This window comes from Dipodomys merriami, unplaced genomic scaffold (genome assembly GCF_024711535.1).
Source record: "Dipodomys merriami isolate MVZ:Mamm:240054 unplaced genomic scaffold, mDipMer1.0.p SCAF_587, whole genome shotgun sequence".
NCBI classification, from domain to species: domain Eukaryota; kingdom Metazoa; phylum Chordata; class Mammalia; order Rodentia; family Heteromyidae; genus Dipodomys; species Dipodomys merriami.
The window spans coordinates 476,795-489,952 of record NW_027206165.1 but is presented as its reverse complement, the minus strand read 5'-3'; the positions used below and the strand labels follow the sequence as shown (position 1 = coordinate 489,952).

Below are 13,158 nucleotides of genomic sequence, written 5' to 3'. Positions count from 1 at the left end.
GGTTTACTACCACCCAGGACAGCAAGCTCACCTCAAAAGCCAGCAGCCACACAGGGGAGAGCCCCAGTGGGAGCAAAGCAGGAATGAAAGACAAAAGCTACATCCAAGGGTTGTTGGAGGCAATGACTCATTGAAAGAGCACAAGGATGAACTATCCAAAGAGATACAGGGTATCAAACAAGAGATGCATGCAAAAATAGAAGCTGCACAAACCTCAATAAGAAGTGAGATAAACGCCAAATTAGAGGTAATGCATACCTCATTGAGAGGTGAGATCAGTACTCTGAGAACCAACATTGAATCCATAAAGGGATCCATTTCCTCCATGCAAACCACAATAGAAGCCACTGTCAACAGAGTGAATGAAATCGAAGGTAGAGTGTCAGATACAGAAGACAGAATACACCAACTGGACCAAAAAGTGACAGATATGGAAAAATCACTCAAATTAAACCAAAGGGATATTCAAGAGCAAGCAGATAATGCTAAAAAATTTGACCTTCGCATAATCGGAGTGGACGAAGGTGAGGAATTCCAGAGCAAGGGAATGCAACACCTATTTAACAAGATAATCAATGAAAATTTTCCCCACCTCAAAAACGACCATCTTAACTACATCACAAAAGCTTATCGAACACGCAACAAGCAAGACCCCAGGAGAAACACTTCTAGACACATTATAGTAAAAATGATAGATCTGAATAATATGGAAACAATCCTGCATGCAGCAAAAATGAAGAAGGAGCTATACTACAACGGGAAAAAAATTAGAATCACTGCAGATCTCTCCACACAAACAATGAATGCAAGAAAAGCCTGGGAAAGCACCATATGAGCCCTGAGAGCCAATCACTGCCAACCCAGACTGATCTACCCGGCAAAGCTAGCATTCACATTTGATGGAGAACTGAAAACTTTTAATAGCAAAGAAAAACTAAATGAATACATAAACATTAAGCCAGCATTACAAAGAATTCTAAGAGGGGGGACACAACCTGAAGAAAGCAACCAGGAACTGGGGCCTGCCCCAAACAGGCATTACTCAAAGTCTAACTGAGCAAGCACAGGAGGAAAGGAAAGAAGAAAACCTAGGAAAACGGAATGGCAGGGACAACAATGCATCTCTCTATACTTTCTCTTAATATAAATGGGCTGAATTCGCCAATTAAAAGAAAACGAACTGAGGACTGGATCAGAAAACAAGACCCATCCATCTGTTGCCTTCAGGAGACCCACCTCTCAGCCAAACATACAAACAAACTCAGAGTGAAGGGCTGGAAAAGGATCTACCAATCAAACGCCCCCAGTAAGCAGGTGTAGCTATCCTGATATCTGACAAAATAAACTTTTCATTAAAATCAGTACAGAAAGACAAGGACGGACACTACATATTAATAAAGGGAACAATCCAAGAGGAGGATATAACCATCATCAACTTATATGCCCCAAATATTGGTGCACCCAGATATGTCAAACAACTGCTCTCAAACTTACAGAATAAAATAGATCCCAATACGATAATACTAGGAGACTTTAACACACCACTCTCACCAAGGACAGGTCTACCAACCAGAGGATTGGCAAAGAAGCTACCGAATTAAGAGAGGCCATACTCCAAGCGGAATTAACTGACATCTACCGAGTATTTCACCCTAAAACAACACAGTACACATTCTTCTCAGCAGCTCACAGAACTTTCTCCAAAATAGACCATATCATAGTTCATGCAAGGAACTTAAACAAATACAAAGGGATCGACATAATCCCCTGTATCCTATCTGACCACAGTGGAATCAAGCTAGCTCTCAATAACAAAGCATACCGCAGAAATGTCTCTAATACATGGAAATTGAACAGCACACTCCTTAACAATGCCTGGATAAGAGAAGAGATCAGAGAAGAAATAAAGCATTTCCTACAACTCAATGAAAATGAAAACACCTCACAAGGAAACTTGTGGGACACAGCAAAAGCAGTCCTGAGGGGCAAATTTATTGCCCTCAGTGCCCACATCAAGAGAATGGAGACAGACCAAGTAAATAATCTCATGTTGCAATTAAAACAGCTAGAAAAACAAGAAAAAATGGGACCTAAAGCTACTAGACGAAGCCAGATAACCAAATTAAAAGCAGAGATTAACCAATTAGAAAATCAGAAAACCATAACCAAAATAAACCAAACAAAAAGCTGGTTCTTTGAAAAAATAAACAAAATTGATGGCCCATTGGCTAGATTAATTTAAAAAAGAAGAGAGGAAACCCGTATTAATAGGATTAGGGATGCCATGGGAAACATCACAACACGTACCCAAGATATCCAAACAATTCTAACAGACTACTTTCAAAAGCTCTACTCTCTAAAGGAAGAAAATCGGGCAGAAATGGATGCATTTTTAGAGAAATACAAGTTGCCCAAACTGAGCAAAGAAGAAGTTAACCAATTAAATAAGCCAATATCCTATAATGAGATACAGGAAGCTATCAAAAGTCTTCCAACAACAAAAAGCCCAGGACCACATGGATTCACAGCAGAATTCTATAAGACCTTTAAACAAGAACTAATACCCATACTCCTCAAGCTCTTCAGAGAAACAGAGAAGGAGGGAGCTATCCCAAACTCATTCTACGAAGCCAATATCACACTCATCCCCAAACCAAGCAAAGACCCAACCAAAAAGGAGAATTACAGGCCAATCTCCTTGATGAACACAGATGCAAAGATCCTTAACAAGATTCTAGCTAACAGAATCCAGAAACACATAAAAAAAATAATTCACTATGACCAGGTAGGCTTCAGTCCAGAGACACAGGGATGGTTTAACATACGTAAGTCAATAAATGTAATCCAACATATCAACAGAGCCAAGGTCAAGAATCACATGATTATCGCCACAGATGCAGAAAAGGCCTTTGACAAAATTCAACATTCATTCATGCTAAGAGCTCTGGAGAAAATAGGAATAGAAGGAACATTTCTAAAAACAATAAAAGCCACTTATGACAGACCAATAGCCAATATTATACTTAATGGGGAAAAGCTACAACCAATTCTCCTAAAATCAGGAACAAGGCAAAGATGCCCACTGTCTCCACTCCTCTTCAATATAGTCCTAGAACCCTTAGCCAGGGCAATAAGGCAAGAAAAAGACATTAAAGGGATCCGCATAGGGAAAGAAGAAGTTAAACTATCCCTTTTTGCAGACGACATGATACTATACCTCCACGATCCCAAAAACTCCATCCCCAAACTCTTAGAAATCATAAATCACTTCGGCAAAATAGCAGGATACAAAATAAACCCACAAAAATCAGTTGCCTTCCTATACACTGATAATGTACAGGAAGAGAGGGAAATAAAGGGAGCAACCCCATTCACAATAACCTCCCGAAAAATAAAATATTTAGGAAATAACCTAACCAAAGATGTAAAAGAACTATTTAATGAGAACTATAAAAAGTTAAAGAAAGAAATTGCAGAAGACACTAGGAAATAGAAAGACTCCCATGCTCCTGGATAGGCCGACTTAATATAGTAAAGATGGTAATACTTCCAAAACTAATATACAAATTCAACGCAATTCCTATTAAAATCCCAATGATGTACATCACTGAAATACAGAAAACAAATTCCAAAAATTCATATGGAACAACGAAAGACCTAGAATAGCCAAAACAATTCTAGGGGATAAAGACAATACGGGAGGGCTATCCATGCCGAACTTCAAACTCTACCACAGAGCTATAATAACAAAGACAGCATGGTACTGGCACAAAAACAGACCCGAAGACCAATGGAACAGAATAGAAGATCCAGAAATAAATCCACAGGCCTACAGCCAGCTGATATTCGACAAATGAGCCAAAGACATACAATGGAAGAAACACCGCCTCTTCAACCGCTGGTGCTGGGAAAACTGGGCAGCCACATGCAGAAAACTAAAAGTGGACCCCAGCCTATCACCATGCACCAACATCAACTCAAAATGGATTAAAGACCTTAACATTAAACCTGAATCTCTGAAACTACTGCAGGACAAGTAGGAGAGACACTTGAACTAATAGGCACAGGAAGGAACTTCCTGAACAGAGTCCCAGGGTCACAACAAATTGGAGAGAGACTCGACAAATGGGACTACCTTAAAATAAAAAGCTTCTGCACAGATAAAGCTATCGCAACCAAGCTAGAAAGACAACCAACTAATTGGGAAAAAATATTTACCAGCAATATATCAGACAAGGGGTTAACATCCTGTATATACAGGGAACTCAAGAAACTAATCCCTCCCAAACCTAACAAACCAATTACTAAATGGGCAAGGGAACTAAAGAGGGACTTCTCAAATGAAGAAATAAAAATGGCAAAGAAACACATGAGGAAATGTTCATCATCCCTGGTGGTGAAGGAAATGCAAATAAAGACAACCCTGAGATACCACCTTACCCCAGTCAGAATGTCCCACATCTACAAATCAGCCAACGACAAATGCTGGAGGGGATGTGGAGAACGAGGAACGCTATTACACTGCTGGTGGGAATGTACACTCATACAACCACTTTGGAAAGCAGTCTGGAGGGTCCTTAGAAAGCTAAAGATTGACCTCCCTTACGACCCAGTCATACCACTTCTAGGCATCTACCCTGAACAACAGGAACCAATATACAAGGACACGTGCACCTCCATGTTTATAGCAGCACTGTTCGCAATAGCTAGGTTATGGAAACAACCTAGATACCCCACCACAGATGAATGGATCCAAAAGTTGTGGTATCCATACACAATGGAATATTATTATGCAGCCATTAGAAATGACAAAATAATGGCATTTGCAGGGAAATGGATGGAGCTAGAAGGAATCATGTTGAGCGAGGTAAGCCAAGAACGAAGAGACAAACAGTACATGGTCTCCCTGATAAGTGGATGATAAATCCAAAATGTTAGGTGATATGACAAAACTAACAGGACTTAAGAAACAATGAACTCCCACTCATCTGGTTGAACCACTACTAAATATCCCCATGCTGCTGATCACATGTATGGTATATAACATGTGAGCACCGTTATATATTACAGACTGTGATAGACAATTTGCTCCAGGAAAATTAGAATGAACTTGTGACTTTAAATGAGCATCATTATTCCACAACTGTGAATTTCCGGAAATTAAGTAATCACTTAATCACAATCAAAAAAAAAAAAAAACCTTGAGGTAGGGAGGGAGGGAGGGAATAGTAGGGGGAAAACAATGGAGGGGGTAACAATGTTCAAGAGGAAGTGTACTCATTACCTCACTCATGTAACTGTACCCCTCTGTATAGAATGTCAGATTTTATAATATGCTAAACCTAATAGCCATCTTTATGTGATTTATGAACATGTTCCTGAAGCTGGATCTGTTTTTCTGCTTTTAAATCTTGGACACCTTTAAGTTCATAAGATGGAATGTAATACAAAATGAGAAATAAAATGCAACTCACCAGAGAGTCTTTCATTCTTTCTTGCTGTTGACAATGAACAGAAGATTCAAGAAGCATGGCTGGGAGAGAAGGCAAATGAGGTAGTCAGGAAAGAACCTGTGTAATTTTACTGAAATTTTCCTCCTCAAAATATTATACATGGGAGGAAAGGCCTTCTTATGGGAGAAGAATTTTTTATGTCTCAAGTAAAGCATCAAACTCTCCACTAAAGACAAATCCACAGTCAATTAGTTGCTAGATATTGTTAGCCCAGTAAGATTATTTCCCATAGCTAAGCATGCTCCTTCCCCTTTCCACATTGGCATGCTCCCTTCCTGGTCAACACTAGGCCCATTAAGGAAAGGCAGTTAATAATCAGCCTCCCTCCAAGCCCCCTTTACCTTGAGATGGTACTCTTCTGAGGTAGTTACTACCATATAAGGCAGCAAGAACTCCCTAGAGTGACCTTAAGGTCTGGGCAGATGCAGAGCCCCTTATCTACTATTTGGACAGCAGCCATAAATCCTAGTCCACCATGATGGATCCCTTGGTCCACATGTCCACAATGGGGTCTCCACCTCCTAGCCCCTCGTTATATAGGTCACCTCAAACAATAGCCGGTACTTCTTCTCACTCTTCACTTGTGAGGTCTTGCCAGTTCCACTGCTGTCAATAAAACTTTCTTTGTTCTTTGTACCTGGATGTTTGCATGGTTCTCTGGCAAAGTCTAATATACCCTAACAGATAGTACAAAAGCAATTTATTTCTCTGTTAATGTACAGACAGAATTCATAAAAACTGATGTTCCTACAAAAATAATTGAATAATCAAAAAGTCACATCTTCACTAAAACTAGCTATTACTCAAATACACTTAGAGATGTATGATCTATTATTCTACTAATGCAAAGATATCCTAGGACTCCACTGAGCATTTGTATTCTAACATTCATTTACATATTTAAACACCATGGAGAACACGAATATTGTAACTCAGTATTTTTCACCTGAATTTATAGAGGGAAAATGTATACAACACATATTTTTTGTGTTATAATGTTTCAATGATGATTGTCAAATGGCACATTTCCTTGTATCCAAATACTCAGAGCACCCTCATCAGGGCAGAGAATCAAGGACAGTTATGACTCCTGGAGAGTTGTCAGATTGTCTGAAGACCTTTTGGGCTTTCAGTGACCTGGAAGGTAAATTAAAAAGGCTTAGGGACAGGCACTGGTGGCTCCTGCATGTAAACCTAGCTGAATCAGGAGGCTGAGATCTAAGGATCATGGTTCAAAGACAGCCTGGGAAGGAAACCAAGTGGAATCTTATCTACAATCGACTACCAAAAACCTGGATATGGAGCTGTGGCTCAAGTGGCAGAGGATGAGTTTTGAGCCAAAAAGCTCAAGGGCATCATCCAGATTGGAGTTCAAACCCTAGGAATCACACACACACACACAGACACACACACACACACACACACAACACACACACACACACACACTGGATAGATCTGTCAGACAGTGACTCTCATTTACATGCCTATGTCCCTTCAATGCATTTCCATGGAGACTGAAGGAATGCTGGGGAAGAGGGATATACCCAGTGAAGACAGTATGTGGACAGAGAAGAATAGACAGCAATGAAGGAGTGATGCTTCCTCAAGGTTTCCAGGAAGTCCATGAAATGATTATACATAAGGTGTACGATGTTCCAGGGGATCAGCAGCAGAAGAAAAGGATAACGGGGTGATATGGGGTTCTGTGCAAGCCTGAACTTGGAGAGCCTTGAGTTGCAGTGAACAATCTCCTCCTGCTGCCCTAATCCATTTGGTCATCCGTCTATTTTGCTTTCTCCTCTAAAGAAAGCCACAGGTGTTCAGTGCTGAGGAGCAGAGCCATGGAAATGGTAAAAGGGTCAGAGAGCGTTGCTCAATGGGCATCATTGGCACCCACCAAAGCAGCAGGGGTTCTGAATCTACACCAGCCATCCTTCATGGCCTGCATGCAGAGGCCAAAGAGAACAGAGAGACCATAGGAAAAAATTGTGCATGTGTGCCAATTCTGGGGCTTGAACTCAAGGTCTGAGCCCCCTCCTTGATCTTTTGTTTAAGGCTAGTGATCTACCACTTGAGTGACACCTCCATTTCTGGCTTTTCAAAAGGTGGTTAATTGGAGATAAGGGCCTCACAGACTTCCCTGCCCAGGCTGGCTTTAAACCTTGATTATCAGATCTCAGCTCCCTGAGTAGCTAGGATTATAGACGTGAACCACTGGTCCCTGGCTTAGGAAGGAATCTTAATCACACTCAATCCTCTAAGTATTGATTAGTGGTATGTACTGTCACTTCTGCACAATGCAAGAATTTTTTTTTCTGGGCCTGGGGCTTAAACTCTTGATCTGGGTGCTATCCATGAGCTTTTGTTCTCAAGGCTAGCACTCTTCCACTTGAGCCAAAAAGCTCCACTTCCAGTTTTACAGTGGGTCATTGGAACTAAGAGTCTCACAGGGACTTTCCTGCCCAAGCGGGCTTTGAACTGTGATCCTCAGATCTCCGCCTCCTGAGTAGTGAGGATTACAGGCATGAGCAACTGGTGCCCAGCTAATGAAAGAATTCTGGAGACAGTAAGTAAGTGAGGAAAAATGACTGCTGTTAAAAGGTAGAGCCTGTCACAAGGCTCACACAGTAGCTACGATTACAGACATGAGCCACGGGCACCTGACATGACATGTGTATTCTTGTTTTGGATGTAGGCATATTTGTTTTGGTAAAATGTATCTTTCTCATTGGTGGTTTAGGTCTGTTTCTTAGCTACTCAACTAATTACCAAAAGGCCAGCAATGGAGCTTAAACTCAAGTGGTAGAGCATTAACCTTGAGCAAATAAACAAAACAAAACAAAACAAACAAAAAAAAACAGCTTATGGAGAGTACTCAGGCCCTGAGTTCAAGCCCCAGGACCATTAGACACAGACACAGACACACAGAAACATATTGCAAATGTACTCAGAACACCACTATTCTACAAACAGAAAAACTTGGGCTCAAAAAAAAATGGCTGGGAGCTGGTACCTCATACCTGTGATCCTAGCTACCCAGCAAGCTGAGATCTGAAGATTACAATTCAAAGACAACCTTGGCAGGAAAGTCCATAAGACTCTTATCTTCAATTAACCACCAGAAAACCAGAAATGGAGCTATGGCTCTAGTGGTAGAGTAGCAGTCTGGAGCCAAAGAGCCCAGGAACAGTGTTCAGATACTGAGTTCAAGCTTGGCCAGTAGTGAGCAGAAGAGCCACAAGCAAGCACATCTCCTTCAGTGAAAGGCCCTCTGGCAATCCATAAATCCAGCTAGGTCCTCCTGATCCTGTTTACTGGATTAGTTGACTGAATAAGTCTATATACAACATCCCCCCCACCCCCCGTGAATTACAGAGCTGCTCTGGAAGGCCCCAAAGTCTGACCGATGTGGACCCCAGGGGAGGGTTAACAACTGTTGTCTAAGCCACTCAGCTTGCAGAGATGATCAGTTCTGCCCTTTCCATTGGGCAGAGTCACTCTACACCCAGTTTTGACCCTGTTCTGCATCTTGCAGGCTCCATTCAAGGCAAAAAGTTCTGGTCTAAAAGCTGGGTGCCAGTGGCTCACACACACCTGTAATCCTAGCTATTCAGGAGCCTGAGATCTAAGGATCACGTTTCAAAGTCAGCTCATGTCAGGCAAGAAAGTTCATGAGAGTTTTCAGTTTTTTTTTGTTGTTGTTTGTGGAGTTTGAACTCAGGGCCTGGTTGCTGTACCCACCAGAACTCCTATTCCTCAGGGCAGGTGGTCTACCACTTTAAATCACAGTAGATTGCTAATTGGAGATAAAAGCCCTGCTCTGGCTGGCTTTGAACCTCAACATCAGATATCAAGCCTTTTGAGTAGCTAGGATTAGAGTGTGAGCCACTTGAACCTGGCCTAAAAAAAACTAAATGGAGACATGGCTCAAGTTGTAGCATCAGCCTTATCTTGAATACAAAAGGTAAGGAAGAACTCACTCACAGAGGCTGAGTTCCAGCCACAGTATCAGCATGTGTACACATGCGTGCAGGTGCATACATATACACACACACAGTAGATTAAGAGTGCTTAAAAAAACCCAACATTGAAGCTGGGTGCTTGTGGCTCATGCCTGTAATCCTAGCTACTCAGGAGGCTGAGATCTGAGGATCATAGTTCAAAGCCAGCCCAGGCAGGAAAGTCTGTGAGACTCCTATCTCCAATAAACCACTCAGAAAACTCGAAGTGGCACTGTGGCTCAGGTGGTAGAGTGCTAGCCTTAAGCTGAAGAGCTCAGGGACAGAACTCAGGCCCAGAGTTCAAGCCCCATAACCAACAAAACAAAACAAAACCCAACAATGACAAATTATAGGTGAGTTGTGAGAGAACAAGTAAGGTAAATCTGGAGGCAAATGAAGCTGACATCTGTGATGGTTAAATTTTGAGGATGAACTTAATTGAGATCGATTGGTTTAGATGCATCAGGCTGATGAGTAAAACACACCTTTGTGTGTGGGGGGGGGTGGGCTGGATATCAGATTAACTGAGGCTCCCCTGCATATAGGTCGCACCATTCCATAGGCAGGCTTTCCATATGAAATTAAAGTGGGGTGGTGGAGAGAGTACTGCAATGCAGGCATTCTCTTTCCCACTCTTACCCCTTCCCCTAACTCCCTGGCTACCATGAGTTGTTCTGCTTTGCCAAGATTGCCTGAAATCTGTGACATGAAGCAAAATAAATCCTTTTTCCCTTAGGTTATTTCTGTCAAGTTTTTTGTCGCAGCAACAACAAACTATATTGCTAACACAAAACCCTATCTTTTCTACTTCTGTCTCTTGTTTTATTTTTTCGCTAGTCTTGAGGCTTGAACTCAGAGCCTGAGCACTGTCCGTGAGCCTCTTTGTGTTCAATCAAGGCTAGTGCTTTGGGGCTGGGAAGGTTGTTCAGTGGTACAGCACTTGCCTTGCATGCTTGAGGCCCTGGGGTCGATTCTTCAGCACCACATAAGCAAAAAAAAAAAGCCAGAAGTGGCGCTGGGACCCAAGTGGTAGAGTGCTAGCCTTGAGCTGAAGAGCTGAGGGACAGCGCCCAAGCCCCAGGACCAGACCCCTCCCCCCCACAATAAAAGGCTAGTGCTTTACCACTTGAGCCACAGTTCCACTTCCAGTCTTCGAGTAGTTTGAGATAAAAATCTTGGTGGGTGCCGGTGGCTCCCACCTGTGATTCTAGCTACTCAGGAGGCTGAGATCTGAAGATCGTGGTTCAAAGCCAGCCCAGGTAGAAAAGTCCTTGCGACTCTTATCTCCAATAAACCACTAGAAAACCGGAAGTGCCGCTGTGTCTCAAGCAGTAGAGCACTCAGCCTGGAGCTGAAGAGTGCAGGGACAGCGCCCAAGCCCAGAGTTCAAGCCCCACAACCGACCAAAAAAAAAAAAATCTTACAGACTTTCCTGTACTGGCTGGTTTGAACTATCATCTTCAGATGTTAGCCGCCTGAATAACTAGGATTACTGGCTCCAGACATTGATACCTGGCCAACGTCCACCTCTACCTCTACCTCTTCCTCTTGGTTCTTCTTCCTCTCCCCTCACCTCCCTCCTCCTTCTCACCATGCTAAAAATGTACAGAATACCACTGAATGAGACACTCAGACCAAGATTGCCATCTTCACTCAAATGAACTATAAAGCTGACTTTAATAGGTGAACTTGGTAATAAATTATCCTAGTCATACAGACCTGGCCACTGGAAGACAGAACAAATGATTGGCCAGAGACAAGATCACAAAACTTGAATCTTGGCCATACAAACGTCTCAATCCAAATTCAGTAGTGAACATGAGACTCAAATCCAGGCACTCTCCTCACCAGACAGAGCCATGTTCTTAATCACACCTGTGGGTGTTGTTGATTCCTTGGTACAGGAATATGATGGGATGACAAAGGCCACACACAAATGGAGTATTATTTGAGGGTGAGCTTTGCTAAAAGATAACAGCCACAGCTCTGGCATTTACTAACTTGTGACATCATAGACAAGCCATTTTATTTTTTTTGTCACTGTTTCTACATCTGTAAAATGGAGATAATCAGAGTCCCTTCCCTCATAGAAGAGCAGGTATCCAGCAAGGTGCAGGGGCTCCTGCCTGTAATCCTAACTACTCAGGAGGCTGAGATCAGAGGATTGAAGTTCAAGGCTAAAGAGCAGCAAAGTCTGTGAGACTCTCATCTCTAATTAATCACCAGAAAACCAAAAGTAGTACAGTGGTTCGAAGTGGTAGAGAACTAGCCTTAAGCAGAAGAGCTCAGGGTCAGTGCCCATCCACTGAGTTTAAGCCTGATAACCAAGAACAACAACAACAAAAAAAAAGCAGGCCGGGAGCTGGTGGCTCACGCCTGTAATCCTAGCTACTCAGGAGGCTGAGATCTGAGGATCACGGTTCAAAGCCAGCCCGGGGAAGGAAAGTTCATGAGACTCCTATCTCCAATAAACCACTAGAAAACCGGAAGTGGTGCTGTGGCTCAAGCTGGTAGAGCACTCGCCTTAAGCTGAAGATCACAAGGACAGCGCCCAAGTCCAGAGTTCAAGCCCCACAACTGATACACACACACAAAAAAGAGCAGGTTCCACTCATGAGTTTAAGATAGTATATTAAGTTCAAAGCCAGCCATGGCAGCTAAATCTGAGAGATTAATCTCCAATTAACCTGCAAAAAGCCAGAAGTGTAAGTGTGGCTCAAGTAATAGAGGACCAGTTCCAAGCAACCACCCACACTGCCTTTGTTCCAACTTGACACAGGCCCAGCACAAATGGTCCAACAACAGATATTTGGTGATGAGAAACTGAATGAGTGAACTTTACACCTCCTGCCAACCTTTCTTGTCCAGCCCCTCTCTGGCTGCAATGTTAATTATTCTCTCATTGTGTGAAAATAAGTATAGCATAAAACATGCTATACGAACCAAGTATACGTATACACTTCAGTGGCTTTAAGTACAATCACATTTCAAGCAACCTCACTGATATCAACTTCTAGAACTTTCTCAGTATCCCAAACTGAAATTGGGTACCTATTTATTAGCAGCACCCATCCATGCCTTTTCCCAGCCTCTGGAAACCCACCATTCTACTTCCTGAGGTTGAGAAGATGGATTGCAGTTCAAAGCCAGCCTGGGCAGGCAAGTCTGACACTCTTACCTCCAATTAACAAGAAAAAAAATCAAAAACATAAAACAGAAATAGAGATGGGTCTCATCTGGTAGAGCACCAATTGTGAGGGGAAAAAAACAATAAAAAATATGAGGTGGGGCTGGGGATTTAGCTCTTGGAGAAGCCTGTCCTGACAAGTACAAGGTCCTGAGTTCCATCCACACCTCTGACGTGATAACAACAATAACAACAACAAGTAGTACACAAAACCTATTTATGCCATGCCCAGAGGCAAGCTTTAAGATAATCACTACCTCATCCTTCTTTACAAATATGAGCTGGGTGCTGTTGGCTCATACCTGTAATCATTGCTGCTGCTACTCAGTATGCTGGGGATCACAGTTCGAAGCCAGCCTGGGCACAAAACTCCATGAAATTCTATCTTCAGTAAATTACTCAGAAAAAGCTGGAAATAGAGCTGTGGCTCAGTGGTAGCCTTGAGAAAAAGACTCTC

General features: G+C 42.4%; 1 protein-coding gene across 1 annotated transcript in view; it reads left to right on the top strand.

Moving 5' to 3' along the window:
• The first annotated feature begins 5,988 nt into the window (after positions 1-5,988).
• LOC138813110 (zinc finger protein 658B-like) overlaps positions 5,989-13,158 on the top strand; it is an 88,460-nt gene continuing 81,290 nt past the window's right edge. The window contains exon 1 of the mRNA XM_070001330.1: positions 5,989-6,073. Within this exon, the coding sequence (XP_069857431.1) occupies positions 5,989-6,073 (85 nt within the window). The remainder of the gene's footprint in view (positions 6,074-13,158) is intronic.